The sequence below is a fragment of the Festucalex cinctus genome, chromosome 7 (assembly GCF_051991245.1).
Source record: "Festucalex cinctus isolate MCC-2025b chromosome 7, RoL_Fcin_1.0, whole genome shotgun sequence".
In the NCBI taxonomy this organism is placed as follows: Eukaryota; Metazoa; Chordata; class Actinopteri; order Syngnathiformes; family Syngnathidae; genus Festucalex; species Festucalex cinctus.
In genome coordinates this window covers 23,455,388-23,479,007 of record NC_135417.1, presented here as the reverse complement: position 1 = coordinate 23,479,007, position 23,620 = coordinate 23,455,388, and the positions used below count along the sequence as shown (strand labels likewise).

The 23,620-nt window shown below is 38.9% G+C and overlaps 1 protein-coding gene across 1 annotated transcript; it reads left to right on the top strand.

The window, feature by feature from the left end:
* The first annotated feature begins 231 nt into the window (after positions 1-231).
* On the top strand, positions 232-23,620 carry has2 (hyaluronan synthase 2). Its single transcript, XM_077527504.1, has 4 exons — positions 232-289; positions 19,669-20,295; positions 22,485-22,586; positions 22,691-23,620. The coding sequence occupies exons 2-4, from the start codon at positions 19,669-19,671 to the stop codon at positions 23,618-23,620; spliced, it is 1,659 nt and encodes a 552-aa protein (XP_077383630.1). The 5' UTR covers positions 232-289.

The window sequence follows — 23,620 nt, the reverse complement described above, 5'->3', positions numbered from 1 at the left end:
TTTTTTACATTGATGCCTGACATAATTATCTATACAAGAGGCATGCGGTGCCTTGATAGTGACACACCAGAAGAAAATGGTCATTTTTCTTGATCATCCAATTCTGAGGAAACGCCACTATTACTTTTTCATCGTTTTCATTTTTTTAAGCATCACATTGAGAGGATCCATGAGAATCACACAAGTGTCCTGTGAAACTTTATCGAGACTTTCCCTCTCACTGGAGCTGTACCGCAAGCCGCGGAGTTGACCGTGCGAGGACCAGCGAGCGGAAGACGGCTGCCTCAAGGTTGGTGGCATCATTATGGCTATCAGCCAAGTCTGCCGCGTGTCGGCATTTATTTAACATTAAATGGTAATATTTGAGACCGTAAATGTGAATGTTTCAAGTTTGGGGGGCACGTCATATTTCAGTTGACTGAGAGACCTGACGTGCGTAAAAGCGCATCTAACTTTTACAATGAAATTATGACGTTATTGCTTTTTCTCCAGAAACTGCAAAGCGCGATTAATGTTTGGCATTTAAATTGCTTGGTGCGATGCCATTTGTGGACTGCGTAAAACCTGCATTAAATGAGTCTTCATTCATGTAAAACCACACACGGCTGAACCAGTAATCAAAAGCAGAGCATATTGCATTTGGTCGAAGACGTCAGCAGCACGTACGTCATTCATTTCGTTGTATGCACCAATGGGATGGCTTCGTTTGGGTCCCGTTGACGTCACTGACGGGGCGGGTAAATTGAGCAGTTAGAGTGAACATTTAAATGAAATCACATCGGTTTTTATAATATAGAACAGATTTAACAATGCAGACATAGTTTGGCCGGTAATTTCCTTCAGAAAATTAGTGTTCAGAAATGTGTTGATGTATATGGCAGTCATTTAACCTTCTGCACTACAAACAACCCTTAATATGTTGAGAACAAGCTGTTTAAATTAAAATACAATGCCTCTGTATTTTTGTTAAAACAGATTAGAAATCTGATAAATATATAAGTATGCAGTTACGTGTGCACAGAACCACATCCAGCCAAATCCCATGCAATAAACACTCCCGTGCTACTCTATTGCTAACATACAGTAGTAATTAACACAGTTTAAATCCATTCATCATCACATAGTGTCAGCACTATACATAACACTATACTGGCATATCTCGTGCCGATTTTTTTATTATTTTTTTTCTTAATACATGCGCATGCCTTATGTTCACTTTTGTACTGAGCAAACCAAACTGAATGCAAACATATTGCATTAAAATGTCAGTTCTCCAAGGAATCTGCAGATTAGTGGTACAAGTGAGGACTTTCCCCATGTAAATTTGCAATAATGTACTGCAGATGTCTGTTAGTAAGCTGTACAAGAAGGCGGTGCCAGTAAGTGTTAGAAGTCTTGTTCACAGTCAAACACTGCTAATATGTGGTACAGGATGTGCATCCAAATAAAGCAGAACATATTCCTGCCCAGTTTGCCTTTTAAGAGAGGAAGGCATTCCATGACTGGTCTCTATTATGGCTCCCAACAGTCATGTGCCATGAGCCCGTGCAGGGCCCTTCATTGCATAGCCCTCAGGGCTTCCAAATTATAACTATTGAAGTCAGAAGAGGGCGCCTTGAATCCATCCCAAACATACATCACCATCTACCTCCTCTATTTTGCATCTAATAAACATTTTTCTTCTTTTTTTTAAGTTAAAATAGTAGAAAAGTAGCACTGCACACAGACACTAACAGTGAAAATTAGGTCTAACATTTTATCTGAGTTGTCCACTACCTCATTCTGAGTCTCACAGGGAGTACTAATGACACCACTGAGGTCAAAGAGTGATAGTGTGCTGTCAAATAACCTAATCTACTACACCTCAATGCTTTGCTTTTTGTTCCTGAAAAACACCCAGAAGTAAACATTTAAAAAAAACAATGTTTTAAATGCTGCTATTTAAATTTCCTTGTGTAACTGATTGTAACTAACATCTGTTATCTCTTCGCGTCTGTGATAATACAAGACAATATAAATAGATTTTTCGACTAAGTAGGCGGGAAACAGCTGATGCTGATACAGGAGATGCTGATAGCAGTGCATTTACAGATAGCACAACTGTCAGTCTGGTGGTGTTTTTACTGCCGCTTCCTTGTTTGGCAGTCAGGGTGCTTTGATTGGCTACATTCCGTTCAGTCACAGTTCACAGCATGAAATGGTTTGAGAGAGAGAGAGAGAGAGAGAGAGAGAGAGAGAGAGAGAGAGAGAGAGAGAGAGAGAGAGAGAGAGAGAGAGAGAGAGAGAGTCTAAAGTTTTACACACATTAAGATTTTTGTTCATAAATACTGAACACGTAATATCTAAGAGAGTTGATATGACTAATTTCAGACCCTATTGGGGGAGGGGGGGACAAATCCACTCTCAACATTTAGCACACCAAAAGTTTATTGTACAATATAAGATAGGATATACTTGTAAGAAATATGATTGAAAAACAATCTAATTGTTTTTGTGTACATGCACCTTAAAACAATCCAGCGGAAAAATGATAGATAGATAGATAGATAGATAGATAGATAGATAGATAGATAGATAGATAGATAGATAGATAGATAGATAGATAGATAGATAGACAGACAGACAGACAAGCAGACAGACAGACAGATAGATAGCAGCACTGATTACTTGAAAAAGTAATCTGATTACTGATTACTCCTCAAAAGTAACCAAGTTACTTTACAGATTACTTTGTTGTCAAAGTAACTAAGTTACTCAAAAAGTAACTCATAAGTTTTTAGTAACTTAAAAAAGTAACTTGAGTTACTTTTTGAGTAACTATGCAAGGCTGACACATGCACGACTTGTTTGTCGTGGCAAGTCGTACCATTTGGGGCACAAACTGGGATATAACGTGATGTGAGCTGTTGGTAAACTATTCGTGACAATCGCGGCATGGCGCGCAGTGCGAGCATTACCGCGCACTGCCACACATTGGCGCGCATCCTTCCCGCATCGTCCCGACGAGTTCACGAACAGTTTACGCATGGTTCACGACCCGGTAGTGAAATTTTGTTGCGAAAAAATTTGTGAACGTTTAAAAAATTTTGCCCCGACATGGCACACAGTCACGACAGGTTTATGCACACTTCACGCCACTTCATGACTAGATCGCGCACTGGCACGACTCGAGTCGTGCCAATTCGTGCCACAAAATCGTGCAAGTGTCAGCCTTGCATTAGTTACTTTGACAACAAAGTTACTTTTAGTACCAATTTCCACCCTTTGCTGCCTCAGCATAAGAATGAAAAACTGTTACGAAAATAATAATGATGAAAGTGCATGAACTTGAAACATGAACATGTTTCTTTGTTTCTCTTTCTCTGGTTTTACAATACATAAATTGGTGTAGTATAACACATTACACCTGCAGGCTGGTTACAAACTGTAAATATAACATTTACATGTAGGCTGATTGCAACTGTAACTATAACTTTATATTTTCTCAAGTACCAGAGCTGAACTAAAGTCATGCGGATAGGCTTTTTTATTTTTTATTTTTTGCTCTGGCTTATTCTTTCTCGAAGTAGCATTTTTGCTAGTAGGGTAGTAGGGATCTTTTCTATTACTGCACGGAATGGGGCGAGTCAACAGTACTCAATAGGACACATTTCCTCTGTATATTGCCCGACCAACTTTTTTTCAGCTCATTCAAGTTCCACTTACTGGTGCCCTTTTACGAAAATTCTGCTTCATCTGTTTGCATGCCGGAGTGGGAGTTTGGGTCGGCGGGGTAGCTGAGCTGAAGTAACTATAGAACTGCTTGTTTTCTCCTTACCTGTTAGCTTTGCTTTGAGTTGTATCGCGCTGTGCTGTGTTTCTTCAAATTGGATGTGGAGTTTTTAGCCAGCGCAAAGTTTGCAACACTGAGAGGTTTTTGTAATCTTTACTGGACAAAAATGTGACGTAATGGCTGTATTTCCAATGAGCAAATGCACCCGTTTATGGAGGTCCTCCTGCTTCTTCCATTGTTTACATCGTGACGAGGTAGGTAGTGTTTTGTTTTGGCCTCCTTGCGCTCGCACATGTTGGTACACGTGATCCGGCGTTTCGTCTTCCGCTGAGAAAACGTGACGTGATGTGACGTCACTCCCAAATGCAAGAGGATAATTTTCTCCTCGAAATTATCTTCGAAATGGGCAACAATATTCTTCATTCTACAAACATTATGAGGTAATAAAAAAAATAAAATAGCCAGCCACTTAGAAAAGTAACTTCAATCAGATTACTGGTTTGAAAAAATAAACCCGTTATTGAAGGAAAGTAATCAGATTAAAATAACGCGTTACTAAGAAACCTTTGTTTGTGACAACACTGATAGATAGATAGATAGATAGATAGATAGATAGATAGATAGATAGATAGATAGATAGATAGATAGATAGATAGATAGATAGATAGATAGATAGTAGGGGTGTGAATTGCCTAGTACCTGACGATTCGATTCGTATCACGATTCACAGGTCACGATTCGATTCGATACCGATTAATCCCGATACGAATTTATAAGTCGATTGTTGCGATTTTTTTTCATTCAAATTTAGAAAATACTAATCAGTAAGCTTGTAGAGTGTAAGATTTATATGAAAATGTATTATTTATTTATCAGAAATTTCAGTCTTATAGAGGTTGTAATCTATTTCATGTTTGAACAGCATTAAAATAAAATATTAAGGCTTAATGTTCCGTTCATATAACATTCTTCCATGCTCAAGGTGTGAATCCTAAAAAAAAAAAAATAAAAAAAAAAATAAAAAAAAAAATAAAAAATTCTGCCGATTATTGAATCGATTCGAGAATCGCGCGATGTGGTATCGCGATATATCGCCGAATCGATTTTTTTAACACCCCTAATAGATAGATAGATAGATAGATAGATAGATAGATAGATAGATAGATAGATAGATAGATATACAAGCCACTGACTTTTCTTTTATGCACTCTTCCTTCATTACAACCATGAGGTTCCAGTGTGCTATATTGTGACAAAACAGGACCACTCCCTTCATGAATGGATCGTGCCGTGTGACAACATATTCCTGTGCAGAAAAGTTCATTGAGCTCCATTCATAAATTTGAACTGACGTTCAATGGGACTGTTCCAAACCAAGGACACTTTTATGTCTCGTGTTACCCAAATGAAAATAGTAAACAAATGTAAAGATTATCCTCAAGATGTTAAACACAATACTGCTTATGGTTTAATATAACTTCGTTAATATATTCTGTACTATATTTTATTTATATACTATATTTCCATGAAGAGCGTTGTCATAAAAGTAGGAAACGTATTTTGCTAAAGTTCTATAGAAGCAGTCTGTGATCTGTTTCTCTACTTTGAGTGCCACCATAACAGGATTAGAGATAGATCATCCTTATCTGACAAAAAAAAAAAAAAAGTGTATGTATGAGTGTATGTATCTATACAACAACTCAACTTTTTCCAGGTGGTAACAAGCCACTTGAGCTTGGTGAACCCTCTCAACTAAATGAGCTGAAAGGAGCATTCTCTCCATCTACCATTCAGAGGCAGACAAAAATCTGTCCAAATCTAAAATTTAATTTAATCCTCTGTATTTGAACTAGGACTTCACAAAGAAGTGCAAAAAAGGGAGAGACCGAACTTTCAGTAACCAGATTAATTTGCACGTGTAAACATTGCCTTGTATGTCTGGCAGTTGCAGTTCCTGATTCCATTCATGAAGGGAGTGGTCCTGTTTTGTCACAATATAGCACACTGGAACCTCATGGTTGTAATGAAGGAAGAGTGCATAAAAGAAAAGTCAGTGCCTTGTATATCTATCTATCTATCTATCTATCTATCTATCTATCTATCTATCTATCTATCTATCTATCTATTAATGATAATATTTACTATTTGCATTTGCTTTCAATGACTCATATGATACCACAGTGTTTATGCTTGATTGATCACATTGGCAGCTCTCAGATTTTGATCCAAATATTGTTTTGGAATATATCCAATTCCATGCCTTGTTTTCACTGCCTATCCTATCCTATCCTATCCTATCCTATCCTAATGGACTCAATTTAACGGAAAAATCATGTAAATCCAGTTTTAAAAGGAAATCTGAATAAAGGTGTGGATAATGATACACCCCCGCCCATCCCACACCCACCCACACAATTCTGTTGGATCATTACAAGCTGCAGGCATTGCAGACATACCCTGAATAATGCACAAATGTCAAAATTCTAGTCAGGAGGCTGGTGGCTATAAGTGTATGCAGTTTGGTTCTGTTCCATATTACAATGCTGTTCTTGGCTGAGGTGTGTGTTCTACTGAGTGTTTCACGTTACAGTAAAGAACAGTAATGCAAATGTAATTGGTTCTGTGCCATCTCTGACTCAAATCCCCCCCCAAATATTTTCAGCAGTATGCAAAAGTTGAACTCATCCTACAATGCAGCAGAAGGAAGAAAGGAAACTCCAGTCGATAAGGTTGATTTCCTCGCTGCTTTTCTGCATCGTTTTCTGCTTAGGGTCATGTTAGACTCTCCTGCATCATCCATCTACTGCCAGGAGGCCCATCTCTGCACTTAATGCCTATAAAACGCTTCCTGCATGCACGCACGCAACCCCCACAAACACACACACACACACGCACCCACACACACACACACACCCACCCACACCCACACACACACACACACACACACACACACACACACACACACACACTTACACACGCAAATTCTGGCACATGCACCATGGAATATCAGCCTACCCATTACAGGTATCCCCCCCAACCCAACTTCTGAGTGGGCTGTGTGATGAGCAGTCATAGGGAAGTTGGTGTTTTATATACATTAAAGTCCTAGCAGCTCACTAAGGTATGCATCATAAAAATAAACTTAGCACAAATTATAGTGAGCACGAATGACACACATTGTAAACACACGATCAACTGTTATGCAGTATTAACCTCCACTGGGCCTTTCAATCCGCTTGCAACAGGGCTTCCACCATGTCTTTCTGACTGTGTTCAATGCACATACTGTACATACATGCTCTTCCACATGCACATGCTTTGAAGCAAAATGGACACTTTACATTTACATTGCAGTAATGCACTACATACCGGAACTCTCCATTGTGATTCTTGACTGTATACTTAACTTTTTTTTCCCCCAAACCTCCACGCACAATTAAACGCTGACGTGTTCCACTCTCTGCGGGCTTTTAAGTAGTCTTACTGAAAAATGTATGTACATATATTACCATGTTTCTCGAATAAACTTTGTTGTTATTTATATACTTGAACTTCCATCCATTTTTTTGCGCCTATTCAGGGCAGGTGCTTTGGTTGGGAAACCCAGCCTTCCTTCTCCCAAGCTACTCCCGGTGGGTATCCCGAGGCATTCCTAGCCTAGCCGGGTGACATTGTCTTTCTCAGCGTGCCCTGGGTCATCCCGGAACACCTCACCAGGGAGGCGTCTAGGACGCAACATAACCAGATGCCCGAGCCACCTCATCTGGCTGTGGAGGAGCAACATTTCTTTTCTGAGCGACTCCCGGTTGATCCAGTGGAAAAACTCATTTTGGCCGCTTGTAGAAGCTCGAGGCCATAGATGAAGGTAGAATTGTAGATCGGCCATTAAATCGAGAGCAGATACAGAGTCCACATTACTGTCTATTCTGCACTGATCCATGACTGAATGGCGACATCCCGCTCCATTCTTCCCACTTGTGAACAAGACCCCAAAATACTTGAACTCCTCCTCCCCCTCCAACATTTTCCTTTGGAGGACGATGATCTCAATGATGATTTAGAGGTGTTAATTCTCATCTCACCCGCTTCATACTCAGATGTGAACAGCTCTAAGTGAGAGTTGGCAATCACAGCTTGATGAAGCCAACTAAACAATCATCTACAAAAAGAAGAGATGCAATACTGAGACCACCAAACCGGACTCCCTCAATGCCTTGGCTGAACCAAGAAATTCTGTCCTTAAAAGTTATGAACAGAACTGTTGATGACGGGAAGCTTTGGTGGAATCCAACCATCACCAGAATGGAATTCCACTTATTAACGACAATGCTGTCCAAACTTGGAGACCTATCATACAGGGACTGATAAATCCATATCAGCGGGTTCGGTGCCCCATTCTCCCAAACACCCACACCCATACTCCCGAAGCATACCTAAATCCCATTTTCCCTAATGAAACCACACCTCTCCTCCTGAGAGATTTGACTTTCCAAAGTACCCTCCTCTCTTGCATTCTTGAATAGATCTTAGCATGGAGTGCACACACCCTCTGGTCCTCCTTAAAAAGCATCCCAATCTGCTGATCCAGAGATACCGTCCCTAACGTCCACACTATGCTCCAAAGAAGTGTCAGGACAGCCAAACTACATCACGAACCTAAGAGCGCCGGGCAGATCTCATCCACCCACAGCCCTGTGCCACCGAGGAGCATTTTAACCATCATAGGGACCTCAGATTTTCAAGACGCTGCTTCATAAAAGGAAAGCATGTCATTCGAATTGAAGAGGTCTTTGAAGTATTCTCCCCACTGATGTCACAAGTTGAGGTCAGCAGCACCTCCTCCATCCATTCTCCGTATGGCCTTACAGAACTCACACAAACCCCCCTACCAGAAAAAGATGCTGGCTCAGGGTGCAGTACTTCAACTTATAAACCGCTATTCTACAGTTTGGCCTCTGGCGGTCAAGATGGATGAAATAGAACAGAATGATATCCCAGCACATGTTGGCATTTGTCTAAACACGTCAAAACACTGAAGTGATCATTTTTAATGCTTTAAAAAGTTAAAAGTAACTTGCATGAGCGTACCATGATGCTGAAGCTATATAAGAGGTTAACACTTCTAAATTTCTGTCATGTCGGAGTTTACTGCTTGATATTTCTCCAGTTTAGCAGGTATTCAAAGTCTCAGCATTTCTCCAGTGACCAATACAAACGTCAAGGCTGGTGCCTTTCCAAACACATCCATCCATCTGTCGTTACGTTGCTTGGCTGGGAAATCTCAGGAGAACTGACATTGTTATTATTTTAAACAGCCAACACAGTTTACTCTAGATAACTTTTAACATTGACTCAGTTATTCATGTTTTTCATTCATCTCAAACTCAAACCCACTCCCCACCCATACAAGGTTTGATCTATTGTGACCTTGTGTGAAATGGAGCCAAAGGGAGTTTTACTCAATGGACTAATAGTGACATCAGAATGACACAGTTAAGACGTCCAACACATGCACACACAGCAAGTGACAATATTTTCGAGTGCCAAATTTTAAACCCAAACAATAAGCTGCGCTGATATCATCAACATGAATTAATGACCACTTCAATTTGCACTTTCTTATGATGGCGAGCCATATTGTGACATTCTCTCCATGCACTGACGCACGCTTTCACTGTCAGATCCTCCTCATTTTATGTCACAGGAACTTGGGCCAAGTTTAGAGGAACTGTAATGACTTACTTTTTTGCCTGCTGTTTGCGTTAACTTCCACACTGAGCCAATTGGTGATCTGACTTTTGGTTTGGATCATAGACATGCTACAAAGAACAAAGCCTCTTCACAAGTTGCAAGTTCAAAGAGTGTCATCCTTGCTGTATTATTGAATTCACACATATCCTAAAAGTTTGACACCTTGCAGTTTGCCACCTTGTTCACAGCAATGGCCCTGCAGCAAATTGTGAATGTCTGTGGGAAAGAAATGGAATTTAACACTTTGTTTTCCCAAGAAAATCCTCAACAGTCGTTTCATGGTTGTGAAGTGCTGACCATAAAGAAACAAGAAAGACACAGGACAACAAAATGTGTTTGTGACTATGACGAAGTTTGCATGCCGTCTATGGTTTTGTGGTGGTTTGCATCAGAATCTCCTGCAAAGGAGGAGGTGAACTGGAAAACTCATCCCTCTGAAGGTGTTAATGCGTCTTTGTCAGCTATGTGGTGAGCTGTCATGGTGGTATCAGAAAATTAAATTGGTGTCCTGACTTATTCTTGTGATTATGGATAGCATTTATCCCATTATGATGTTTCGATTAGGTATAACTATTTTGATGGGTGTATTTGCGCCACCGACCAGCTGGGTTCATTGAAAGTTGATCCAAACAGAAAGGGTAACGGGCTTTATTCTGCTCCAATTGTCTTATTAAACACTGTACACATACAATAGAATCTAATACACAAAGGCTGAAGGGGGTCTAGGTTGATGTGTGTATATTTACACAAACGTACAATTTGCTCTGTTCTAATGAACTTTTATGTGTGCATTTGTCTTACGCATGCATGAATAGAGTGTGTCTCAGGGGACTTGTAAAAGAGAGTCTGACATTAATAGTCTCGACATGTGCCAGAGAAGGCCTACTACACTGCTTGGGGCCTTCTCCTCCAATAATGAAATGAACAAGGCATTATTTTAGGGCCAAGAGCTTGTTGTTGGCCTTTTCACTCCTTTTTTAGTGTTTAACGTTGCACACTTTAGGTTAGGGGATTGCTGTATTGTTCTTTTTCTGTCAATCAGCATTGAACTTCCCTTTTCTGTCTTTATCATCTCACCCCTCCCGTCTTCTTTCTTGTGTATTTAGGTAGTTTGTGAGGAACTTCAAATGACTCCTACTACGGCACTGTTTAGTTGGTCTATCTTAATAGCTGTATTGATCATATGATTAGCTTTGATTTGATTACATATTTTCATTATATCTTATGTTGTCTTAAATATTGGGATATTGGCTCTGATAACAATATGTACTGGAAGAAAGAAGGTGGTCCATTTGTTGAAAATTCCAGTCCAAAATTCCAGGGGTGAAATCCCTGACATAACGGTCACTGCACAGCCAGAATTTTGATTGATTGATTGATTGATTGATTGATTGATTGTCAAATCTCTTCAAACCACTGAAAGGCGAACAAAACTGTTTGGCACGTTATACTTTATAACACACAATAAAACACGAGGTTTTACACATGCATTAGGCTACTGCATTACACTTACTGTAACATGAATGTAACAAGGCATACATGAGAAACTTATTTTATTTAAAACTTTTATCTATTTACTTATTATTATTTTATTTACCGGAGCGTAGTACCGGACCGTCCCAGTCCACTTTCACCCCTGCTCATAGGATGTTCTACAAGATTTGAGAGGAAAGTCAGAAGTCACGAATGTTAAGCGTGGCTCAGTATAGAGTGGTTGTCTTTCAACCCAGAAATTGTGGTTTCGATCCCATGCCATTGTGACCATGTTGAAGTATTCTTGAGCAAGATACTGAACACAGAGTTGCTCCTGATGCTAGGTCATCAGTAGTCAAATGTAATGCGCATTGAGGGCCTTTAAAGGTGGAAAAGCGCAATATAAATGAAGTACCATTTTAGTTGCACTGAGGTTGTTTTTTTTTTTTTTTTTTAATAACCTGCCCACCGAGTAACTAAGTAAGACAATCGTCCATTGTTCGGTCGCTCTTGTCGCATCACATCACCCAGAGGACTGTGTCGTCCTCTGGCTGTGTTATAATACAGAAATACCAGCACAAAAGATGAAATGAGAGAAGATTGATACCAGGTATCGTATATGGCCGATACCAGACCTTATTTCAAGGTATCGGTACTCTGTGATGGCGGCCCCTGTTATAATCAGCAACTGTAGAAGAAAAGAAAATTGCCATTAATTTCATGCAATTTTAAAGCCGCAGTGTGTAGCTCACGACCGCCATCTACCGGTCAAACAAGATAATGCAATGATTTTAAGCACACGAACTACGGCGTCCCAGAGAGACCCTACTTCAACAGCCTACCACCAATTTCACCGGAACAGAACGCAAACAACTTCTGGTATTCCCTCGAGTGATGACGTAAGTGAATTGTATTTGTTAGACATACTGTACAGATCCCTAATATTTGTGATTTAGTCATTTAATTTCAGAATTAATATTTTTGTTGGCATTGTTAGGAAATACTGTACGTCAGCTAATGATAATGGCTATCTATGTTCATATTTTTTAGTGCAACTAAGCCATGCAACAGAGAACACACAGTTATGTTATATGTTTTATAGACACGTGGACCATCTCAAAGAGGGCGAGGGAGACGACGAGGAAGAGAACGCGGAGTCTCGTAACGTACAATTATGTCATCATGGAAAAATAATTCCATTCGAGCATGCATGTGAATGGCTCAAATCGTACCTTTGCTTGGAATATGTGGTATTTAGATTACATCGTTTGCTGATATGTTTAGTATATCGTACAAAAATAATGGTGTTAACTGAACCACACAACTGCAACTCAGACTCGTCAATCTCCCCCCGTGTCTTGTTGCTACTAACCACTCAGAAAAGTGCTGCTTACAAAAACATTTGAAACCCTTTACTCAGATATCGATTTGTCACCATGTTGAACAATTTTACCTAATAAATATCACTAAGCAACTTAATTAGTTTTGATTGAAGATACAACAGCTTCCTTGTACTTCGATGTGCAGGAATTTACATGGCTTTCACAAATAGTCTTGCTCATGTAATGTGTACTTCATTGGCTCAGTGACTTTCAGTTCATTGTTTGGTACCTCATCTGACATACAATTGTTACCTTCTTGCAGAGACTCGTACAGGAAATGACCATGGAGGAACATGAAGATATCCAAGTCCAGCTGATAGACTGACATCAAGAAATACTTTTTGACACATTGCTGGCACATCAGCACCACCATGATTTCCTGTACCTGGATCCCAGACTGCAGCACCTTGGTGGACTTGTGGCAAATAAGTGACACTTTCCCAGATCCTCGAGGACAATATAAAGGTTTTTTACCTGGCATATAATTACTCCATGTCTGACACTGGTTGTTGTAGTTTGTATAACTTGTATATTGTTGTTGTGTGTTAATTTGTACATTTTGAATAACTAAAAAATACTATTTCCTTTGGCGTCAACATGCAGTGTTCATTCGACACCTAACCTAACACTATTTTACATGTCCAGAAATGTAAAACATCAAAAGCCTGGAGAATTATTATAAATGCTTGCAATGACAAGAAATTCTTCATTGTCCAATGAATGTAAGGTACAGTACATGAAAATGAATAAATAAAATAAAGTAAAATAAAAGTCTACATGAAATGAACATATTAACTAAAAAAAAAAAAAAAATGCTGTTAGAATATAATGAGCTACATGAATTGCAGTTGTTCCAGAATTTTACCAATACTCTGTGCATTTCAAAATATGGAAAATAGACATACAGGTTTGGGTCAAAAGTAGTGTTACAGAGCAGGTATGTGTTGTACACAGCTAAAATATCTGATTAACTCAATACCACAATGTTTTTTTTGTTGTTTTTTTGGGGGGGTTTTTGCTGACATTGCCCCCCATTAACATTGCAACATTCCTCAAACTCTCCCGAACACATAGTATGATCTGTAACACGACTTTTCGCCTACTCTATGATGTTATTGGGGCAAAATTAAGGAAGGCTTGTCCATTGATTGTGTGAACAGACTGCAGTAAAAATGAAGTCACTTCAATGTTTGCTGGTTTTATTAAGTTTGACATGCTCCTTGACTGCACAAGTACATGTTATGGAGTGAGGGCATGTTCCCACCTACGATGATATCATATTCTTCAAAGGCTTGCTGAGGAAAGTGAGGGAGGAGTCACTCCATGGCTTCAGACACCTGGTCAGCAGGTCCTGTGTAAAACAAGTGGTGCTTGTACATGTGACCATTCCGTATTGCTTCACACAAAAAGTTAATGTAGTGTGCAATGCCGTCCATATGTAAATGACATACCAAGACGTCGGCTGACTTCAGTTTGTTGCAGCTCAGATATGGTAGGTGGAGATACTGGTGGTACAACACCGAAGCCTTCTGGGGTTCTCCAACCGAAGTGTCCTTATTCGGGGCATTCCAATTTGGCTGCTGACTTTCCCCTTGATATTTTTTTTTCTTGCAGGTCGGTGATGTATTTAAACGGTGCATGAATGCTTGTATACATCAGAATATGGTTCTGGAACCCCTCAAGTTTGGCTGTTGATCTAGTGTGACACAAACAAAAACAAAATTATAAAAAAAAAAAAAATAATTGATGATACTACTATATGTCACCAACTTTCCAACAAAGCCCCCAAAATAGAGGTAAGATCTTTAGTTTTTGGGCCCAAAACATTGTATTAGCTAGATAAAAGTAACTTGACTGCATACTGCATAGAATATGCAAAGGCTGCTTGCTTGTCGAATTTCCGTGGAAAACGTGGCAGCCTGTAAATTCTTGTGCACCCAATTACACAATGGACCAGTACACACTTGAGTGAGAGAGTTCAGACTCTAGCAGTGCTTACGGTACAGCCAGCATTTAAGTCCAGAAAGTTATTCCCTGCCGAAAATTTATTTCGAGAACACTATTTTCACCAACCACAACGAAAATAATTTTCAACTCCTCCACTAATACAGTATGCTTTAGATTCTCCATTGAAGTTATGGGCAAATATACCTCCGAAATCACAGTTACATTACATTACACAATAACTTGCGCATTTACTCTAAATATAACGTGCCAGCGGGAATCTTTTTTTTTTTTCAAAGCAAGTAGCTACATAACGACATCGTTCGAGTGGTGTGGAGTTGCTAATCAACAGCTACAGTGATCGTAAAACAATGGTACGAACGTCGTATTAATTAGTACGGTGCATACTTCTTCTCTCGCTCTCAAAACGTAAACACAAATGTACTCTTACTTACCGGTCAAGTAGAAAGCAGTCGAAGGCACCGGCACGTCCCAAACCTAGTCTGTTCCTCATTTCTCTCCATCTGGCAAATGCGGCTACAATATAACCTCTTGTTTTGTCGCGCTGAAATAAAATAAATTCCCAAAGCAATTGTGATGCTTGATAATGCTCTCTTCGGGGACCGGAAACTCTTCTTCTTCGTGTACATGCGGTCGCCATACAAACCGGAAGTGCGTCTTCAAAGGCGTTCCAAAAACGCGTTAAGAAATGGAGCGCTGTCTGTGACGGCACCCGTAGCAGAAAGATGGCGGCGAAACATGGCGGACACTAGCAGGCGAGGCGCGGCCATGTAAAATTGTGATTTTATGATGATTGTGATTTATATACTTACCGTTATATTTTAAAAAAGTATGTTTATGCGATACAACATATCTTTTTACTTACTACTAACACAAAATTTTATTTTTTTTAAATGAATGACTTTTTATTTCACCACTAGATGCCACTGTATAATACTGAGTGTACCTTTAAGGAAAAATGCTATATTGGGAAATACATAGGTCTTTCTTTAAAATTGGCTGTCATTGTGGTTTTTTTTTGGGGGGGGGGAATTTTAAACAAGTTGTATCAGTACTTGTTATTGGTATCGATGACAAATCTCAAGAGTTGACTACTTGTACTGGTATCAGTCTGAAAAAAATAGTGTCAATCAACCCCAATTAAATTGATTGACGAAGACAAAAACAAAATGACAGTTTTGCTATCTAGTTTTTGCGAGTTTTCTAAATATAAAATGTAGTTACAGTTCGTTCCTTTTTAAACAGCAGTTTTCATTCCCATCGTTTTTCAATTTTAGTTTTAGTTAATTTATTAATTTTCATTTACTAAAATACCCTTTGTGTATTTGTGTACATATGCATGGCATGGTGAATAGATGCTTGAATGACTTTTAAAAAAAATATTCAGGGAAGCAGCAGTACAAATCTTTGAAGGGAGAGTTCCACAGGTGGAGCACTGAAGGCTCTGTCACCATAAACTATAGACCACACACGGTGGTTTTCATTTCCTCGTCATGGAGTCCCTCACATTTGAAAAATCAGTGAAGATGTTAAAAATCGGTCTGTGTTTACCCCACTTTGTGACATGCTAGTATATAACTGCATTGCACAGTAGATTTCATCACACTTTCTTTGCAAGTGAGTCTGAGCACATTTCCAGCGCTAGAAAACTAAAGAGTTTGTCTTTTTCTTCCCACGGAGATATAAACAGATGACATCACAGGGTGGTCCGCTGTGCGCTGAGCCACGCTGAGTGGGTCTCCGCTGATCTGCCAAACAGATGGAGGTAGCAACATAATGACTTGTTGGAAAGAAGACTGCAAGGGAGCAATTTCATAGAAATCTGTCATTTTAGTCGACACAAATGAACAGAGACTTGTCTTTATTGGTACATACATAAAAAGCAATTTGATTGATTGGCAAACAACCTTAATTCAGATATTAACGCCTGTGTTAGATGTTTGTCTTTTAATTGAAAATAAGTTAAGAAAAAAAAAACATTCACATATGACTTGAAATCTAAACGTTTCATGTTCACTGTTAATTAGATCAAAAAGTCTTGTAATGAGTTGAAACAATTGGTGACACTCAAATGTCCAAAATTAAGACAGAGAATATGGGGAGTGTTATTTGAACTGAAAAGGGTTTGAAAATCGGTGATCTAGTCCAGGGTATACGTGGGTATATGGAGTATACCCACTTCTTTTTCAGTCAGCATTGACTATACCCTCTTCTAAATCACCCTTCATCCACACCGTTCAGCCATGGCCTACCCTCCTCTCCCTCTAATTGGCTGGTACCCCCTGCCTACACTGATTGGAATGGCTAACTTTTTGGCATGAAGACTGATGAGCCATTGGAGGCAGAGTAAGGCGGGTCAAGTCAAGGAAAATAATCCTTAAAATGCTCCCCCGAGCTACAATGGTGACCCAGAAATTTAGCTCAGGTCAACTGATTTGCCTTCATACACAGGATACTTGATCACGACGTGGGTTCAATTCCCGGGGTGGATGCTTTCCGGTTACACACTAAATACATGCTCTAGTTAAGTTTTATAGTAGCTATAGGCTGGTACTTGATTTTTAAGTACAGTAAATTAAAACACAGAATGGACAACTAGTTTAAGATTCAGCACAAAACAATACTGAAGTGATGTCTAACCAGACTATTTTTGTTCATTGTTCACTAACTAAATATAACTATAACTATAACTATAACTATAACTATAACTATAACTTATAAAGTGTTACCTGTACTGGTAACATTTTATAATAACTACCCGTTAATAACTAGTTAATAGACCATTAGTACACTGTTAATTAATGAGTTGGTAATGACTTATTAAATGTTTGTTAACTGTTTGTTAAGGTTTTAAAATTATGTCTATATATTATTAAACTATTCGTTATTGAGCTCTAAATGACTTGTTAACTGTATATTAATTATTCATAAATATATTTTATAAATTAGTAATACATCGTTAACAAGCTATTAGCAAATTACTAATGACTTGTTAAGTATTACTTCATAGTTTGTATAGGTTATTGGGACGTTATTCTAAATTTGCCACTATTCCTCATTTATTACGTGTTAGTAAATGTGGAGTAGTTGCAACTTTAGAATAACGTCCCAATAACATAAATAGAGTAATAACTAATATTTAAGTAGTAGATTAACTCACTTCTTTACAGCAGTTGTTCATAGTTTGTTAACCATCTACTAATACTATACCAGTGAAACTTTGTAGAAGAGCAAATGAGTGGAAAAAGTTCAATGGTACGGAAAATTTATATTTAGGCATAGTTATTTTATATTTTAAATTTCACCTTCAAATTCTGTACTTTCAACTTGTTCCACCTGTTTGTTGTTTGACAAAGTTTCATAGGTATTAGTAGATGGTTAACATCTACTATGTAAAGAATGATCTAATATATAAGTTAAGTATTAGTAAGTAGCTAATTTATACTATTGGGATGTTATTGTAAAGTTGCCACCGTTCCTCATTTACTAACAGTTAATAAATGAGGAATAGCTATCACTTTAGAATAACGTCCTAATAACAGATATAAACTATTAACTGATACTTAACAAGTAATTAGTAAGTCATTTACTAATAGTTTGTTAACTTAGTCTTACTCATTTATAATATATAGTTACAAATGATTAATATACAGTTAACAAGTCATTTATAACTCAATAACTAACAGTTTAATAATGACATATTAACTGTTTATAGTCATAAGTATAAATCCTTAACAAACAGTTAACAAACATTTAATGTCATTAACAACTCATTAATTAACAATCAACTAATGATCTATGAAATACTTATAACGGATAGTTATTATAAAGTGTTACCCAAGTCATGATCATTTTATTATTGTGAGCAAGTACAATGACAGATTTTTTATTCTTAGATGTCACCGTTTCTCAAAGAGGACGTTTTTCTGGACTACTTATATCAGTTTCCAAGTTCGGTCCTCGAGAGCCCCTATCCAGCCTGTTTTCCATGTTTCTCTCCACTAACACACCTGATTCATGATCGGGATCGTTATCAGGCTTCTGCAAAGCTTGCTGATTAGCTAATCATTAGATTCAGCTGTGCTGAAGGACGGAGACATGGAAAACAGGCTGGATAGGGGCTCTCAAGGACCCAACTTGAAGACCCCTGACTTATCTGGAATACTACTAAAAAAAAAAAAAAAAAAACTAGTGAAAGTTGAGAGTCTACCCACTTCTCCAGGGACCACCACTGCACCACTGATGAAAATGTATATTTTATTGTATTCCTTATCTGGCCTCACCCTAAATTAAGTCTTTTGTTTCCAGCGATTACAAATTGCTGTTCGTCGCCGGGCGAAGATAGTATGCACGGCGGCCGGCGACATTAGCATTGGGGTGAGGTGCCGTTCTGGGCGCAAATTACCAATGGCCAGTCCGCTCCTGCTTCTTATCTTAATTGAATACTCAAAATTGCCCATAGGATAAAATGTGAGTGTGAAAGTTCCCTAAGTACTTCTTATTGTGGTGTTTTATTGTTTTAATGTCTTTATATGCTTAATTTGTGTTAACCGCCTTTTTTGTTATATGTTCATGTAGGCGATGGCACTTTGTATGCAGCTGTGGTTGTTTTTAAAGTGCTTTATAAATAAAGTTACGTTGAGTAGCGTAACGACGAAAGGTCTCATGTCAAGTTGATGTGGTTGAGGAGGAAGGGTGTCGAGTGCCTTGCAGCCAGTCCAGGGTGTGCTTTATAGTCCTTTCACCCAAAGCCATCTGGGTGAGAGGCGGTGCAGAAGGCCTTTGCGTAGATGAATCTAATTGAATATAATCTTCAAAATAATTTAGATGATTGAGCAGTGCCTGTGAGTTAGCAGCCTGTTATAACAACTCCACATAATCATGTTGTGATTGTGAGATTACAGTCTCAGTATCCCCACCATAGACATCTGCAGTATGACCCCATTGCCCTCATACTGGTCGCTGGCGTCTTCTATTGTGCTCCTCTCATCTACTAACAGCTTCACACAACACAAGAGGGAATAAAACTCTACAACTGCTACATGCCAAATGGAACTGTTAAGCGAGCTCGTTTATATTTTCATCAGCAGGAATATTTTATTTAGTTGTTTTTTTTATATAATATTATTTTTTCATTTTTTTTTATATAATTTGTACAGCTGCAGTTGTTGGTTAAGTGCTTTAGAAATAAAGATGAGTTGTTTAGATGGTGTATAATAATATTTAAGCATAACATGTCTGCGCCCCATTAGACCTATTTTGCAGAAAACCAGTGAAATGTTCAATCACAGTCAATAATTACTTTCCATTTCCCCTCCAAACCAGATGTGCGGCCAACGAGTCCTCACCTATCTGCGGATATTTGGGACTACAATGTTTGGTGTTTCACTCCTGGTGGGCATCTCTACAGCATACATCATGGGCTACCAGTTCTTCACCACAGCCCACAATCATCTGTCCTTTGGATTGTATGGAGCTATCTTGGTTATCCATCTCTTTATCCAGAGCATCTTTGCACTCTTAGAACACCGTAATATGAGGCGGTCCTTAGAGACACCAATTAAACTGAATAAATCTTTAGCGCTATGCATTGCAGCATATCAAGAGGATCCAAACTACCTGAGGAAATGTCTAGTGTCAGTAAAGAGGCTGACGTACCCTGGAATCAAAGTCATCTTGGTGGTCGACGGGAACTCCGAAGACGACTTGTATATGATGGAAATTTTCAGAGAAATCATGGGATGGGACGATGTCGTCACATATGTGTGGAGGAGTAACTTTCACAGCAGGGGACCGGAGGAGACAGACGAGAGCTATGCTGAGAGCATTCAGCAAGTCTCAAGGCTGGTCCTAAACAACAAGTGTGTGTGTATCATGCAGAAGTGGGGAGGCAAGAGAGAAGTCATGTACACAGCCTTTAAAGCACTTGGTAGGAGCGTTGACTATGTCCAGGTGAGAATGTAAAATTACATTGAATTGAATGTATGGAAAAATGTAAATGGTATATAATGGACCACTATATAATGTTTCGTGTCTTTGTCCATCTGAAACTGGAATCACAGAAAAGGCAATAACTGAATGTGGGTTAGCCAGAATGTTGGGTCAAATTGACACAGGTATAGTGGATCAGTCTGTTTTTGACTCAAATCGGGTTGTTTTGGATCCAACTTTAAAAACAGTTGGGTCAAAATTAACCTAATTTGAGTCAATAATAGACTGAGCCACTACTTAGGTCAATGAGGTTTTCTCCCAGTTTTTTTTTTTTTTTTGTACAAAATGACCAATTTTTTTTGTTTTTGATGGGGATTTTTTTCTGTATAAGAGTCCATTTTGTGGATTGATTCTGTTGTGTGCTGAAGGGTTGGATCCCAAAGCGCAGACACAAATAAGGTTTTAACTATTTATTCACATAACTTGACTAAACGAAAAGCAACGAGAATGCATCGAGAATCACAAGACGCCAAGCCCCTTTGGGTTGCGGAGAAGCACAGAGGAACAGGGAGCAATAATCCGGCAACCACACACATTTCTCAGAAAGCTTATATAGACAGTAAATCGATCTCATTGGTTGTAGCTAGACATGTGGGTCCCAGTACTGACATGGAATTATCTGATAGGCTCCCTAAAGAAATATATTTATTTCTATAGAACATCTTATAACACGTTGCAAGTGCATTACACACACCCACACACACACCCCCACACACCCCCACACACAAAAACAACAATTTGACAGGAGTAAAATGATCAAATAAATCAACAAATAGTTAACTGAAAATGGGTTTTTCAAAAGAGATGCAAAACAAAAAAATGAGGAAGCCTATCTGAAGCCACAAGGGAGAACGTTCCACAGACGAAGAGTTGAACTGCTAAGTCTCCATGTATTTATCCCATGTAGACCAGACAAGCTTTAGGGACTGCAAGTAAAACTCCACCCGACAGACGGTCTCAGGCAGCTGTCATCCACATTTGGAGTTAACAGCTCCTAGCGTTTAGTGCTTTAAAATAATAATAATAATCATAAGCATCTTAAAATCAATTCTAAAACTCAAAAGTAGTTATTAAAAAGCAAGGATGGATGTTAATTGGTAACATTTCAAGATGGGCTTTACACAATTCAAGGTGGTTAAAATCCATCAGTTCATTAAATGTTAAAGTTTTTAGTAGTATGAATATTGGATTAGTATGATCTCTGTATCCATAACCGAAAACGACACGAATAGCACGTTTCTGTAAGAGAAACATGGATTCATTGTAGGTTTTGGCTTCAATGCAATAGATCAGGTATGGAACAATCAATGAATTATATAACAATAACAAAGCACTCCTGTTCAATGATTCTTTAACCTTGTGTACCACAGCTACGGTTTGGGATACCTTAGATTTGATATATTCTATATGCGCTTTCCATGTTAAATGTTCATCAATAATAATACCTAAAAACTTTATATCATTTGTCCTTTCTATTTCTATACCTTGCACAGTCAGTGTTGATTCAACATCTATATTTCTACAACTGAAAATCATAAATCTGGTTTTATTAATATTTATAGAAAATCTGTTGTCGTTGAACCACTTCATAAGATTCTTAAACTCTTTCTCTATTACTTGTAATACATTTTACATAGTTTTCCCGGCATAAAATAAAGTGGTGTATCCAAACAAATTTCAAAATAGTTGTAATATCATTCTTTATTCTTTATTTAATATCATTCTGCACTTTATTGCAACACCTTGTTTATGTTACTGAAAATCAAAAACACAAAAGAATGTCCTTTAAATTAAAACAAGCGTGGTAATGTCGCACCCAATGTGTGTGCGCTCCGGAGGTGAGTCATTTAAATTTGGGGGGGTTTCGATACATTGGCACAACTGGGTGGGTGCTAAAAGATGTTTCAACGACATGTTTCAACGACATGTCAAGTGTATGTCGGAGAGCTTTGACACATGACGTGCACACTTGATGTCGCAATTCGTCCCCGCGGGCAAAATGGGGCCCCACACCCTACTGGCACAGACGATGGTGCCCTAAGCATTATGCATACTCTGCATAATGACAGCAGCGACTCTGAGCAGGGCAAGCCTTTTTAACGGATGACATACTATCATGTTTTTGTTTTTTTGTCTGTTTTTTAACCCAGGTGTGCGACTCTGACACCATGCTGGATCCAGCATCATCGGTGGAAATGGTCAAGGTTCTTGAGGAGGACCCCATGGTGGGTGGTGTTGGAGGAGATGTGCAGGTAAGGTAACTAAACTACAATTTTAAGCGTTATTCCTTTCTATTAGTTCTGATGATATTCTCATACCTATCGTTTTCTCTTTTTGTCCACACATCTCTCCCTAGATTCTAAACAAATATGAGTCGTGGATCTCCTTCCTGAGTAGTGTGCGATACTGGATGGCCTTCAACGTGGAGAGGGCTTGCCAGTCCTACTTTGGCTGTGTGCAGTGTATCAGTGGACCTTTAGGAATGTACCGAAACGCACTCCTGCATGAGTTCCTTGAGGACTGGTACAATCAGACCTTCATGGGATCCCACTGCAGTTTTGGGGATGACCGCCATCTTACGAACAGAGTTCTGAGTCTTGGGTATGCAACCAAGTACACTGCACGGTCCAAGTGCCTAACAGAGACACCAATTACATACTTGCGGTGGCTCAATCAGCAGACTAGATGGAGTAAGTCGTATTTCCGAGAATGGCTCTACAACTCCATGTGGTTCCACAAACATCATCTTTGGATGACCTATGAGGCTGTGATTACTGGGTTCTTCCCATTTTTTCTCATCGCAACTGCGATCCAACTCTTCTACCAAGGAAGGCTTTGGAATATTTTGTTGTTCCTTCTTATTGTCCAGGCAGTGGCACTGATCAAGTCGACATTCGCCAGCTGCCTCAGAGGCAACATTGTGATGGTGTTTATGTCCTTTTATTCCGTACTGTACATGTCAAGCCTGTTGCCAGCCAAAATGTTTGCAATAGCAACAATCAACAAATCTGGATGGGGGACCTCTGGGAGGAAGACAATAGTGGTGAACTTCATTGGTCTCATTCCAATATCGGTGTGGTTCACCATCCTCTTCATTGGGTTCATTTACACTACAATCCTGCAGAGTAAAAAATCTTTTCCTGAATCAGAAATGATCATTCTGATCGTTGGGGCGATCGTCTATGCCAGTTATTGGGTGATACTGTTGACTTTGTATGCAGTGCTCATAAACAAGTGTGGTAAAAGGAAGAAGGAAGCACACTATGACATGGTGCTGGACGTTTGA

What these genes read in the sequence shown, in the direction of transcription:
- has2 (XM_077527504.1), top strand. Translation starts at nt 19,669, where the DNA reads ATGTGCGGCCAACGAGTCCTCACCTATCTGCGGATATTTGGGACTACA. An exon ending in GGAGCGTTGACTATGTCCAG is followed by an intron (nt 20,296 to 22,484) that starts GTGAGAATGTAA and finishes TTTTTAACCCAG; the next exon opens with GTGTGCGACTCTGACACCAT. An exon ending in GTGTTGGAGGAGATGTGCAG is followed by an intron (nt 22,587 to 22,690) that starts GTAAGGTAACTA and finishes ATCTCTCCCTAG; the next exon opens with ATTCTAAACAAATATGAGTC.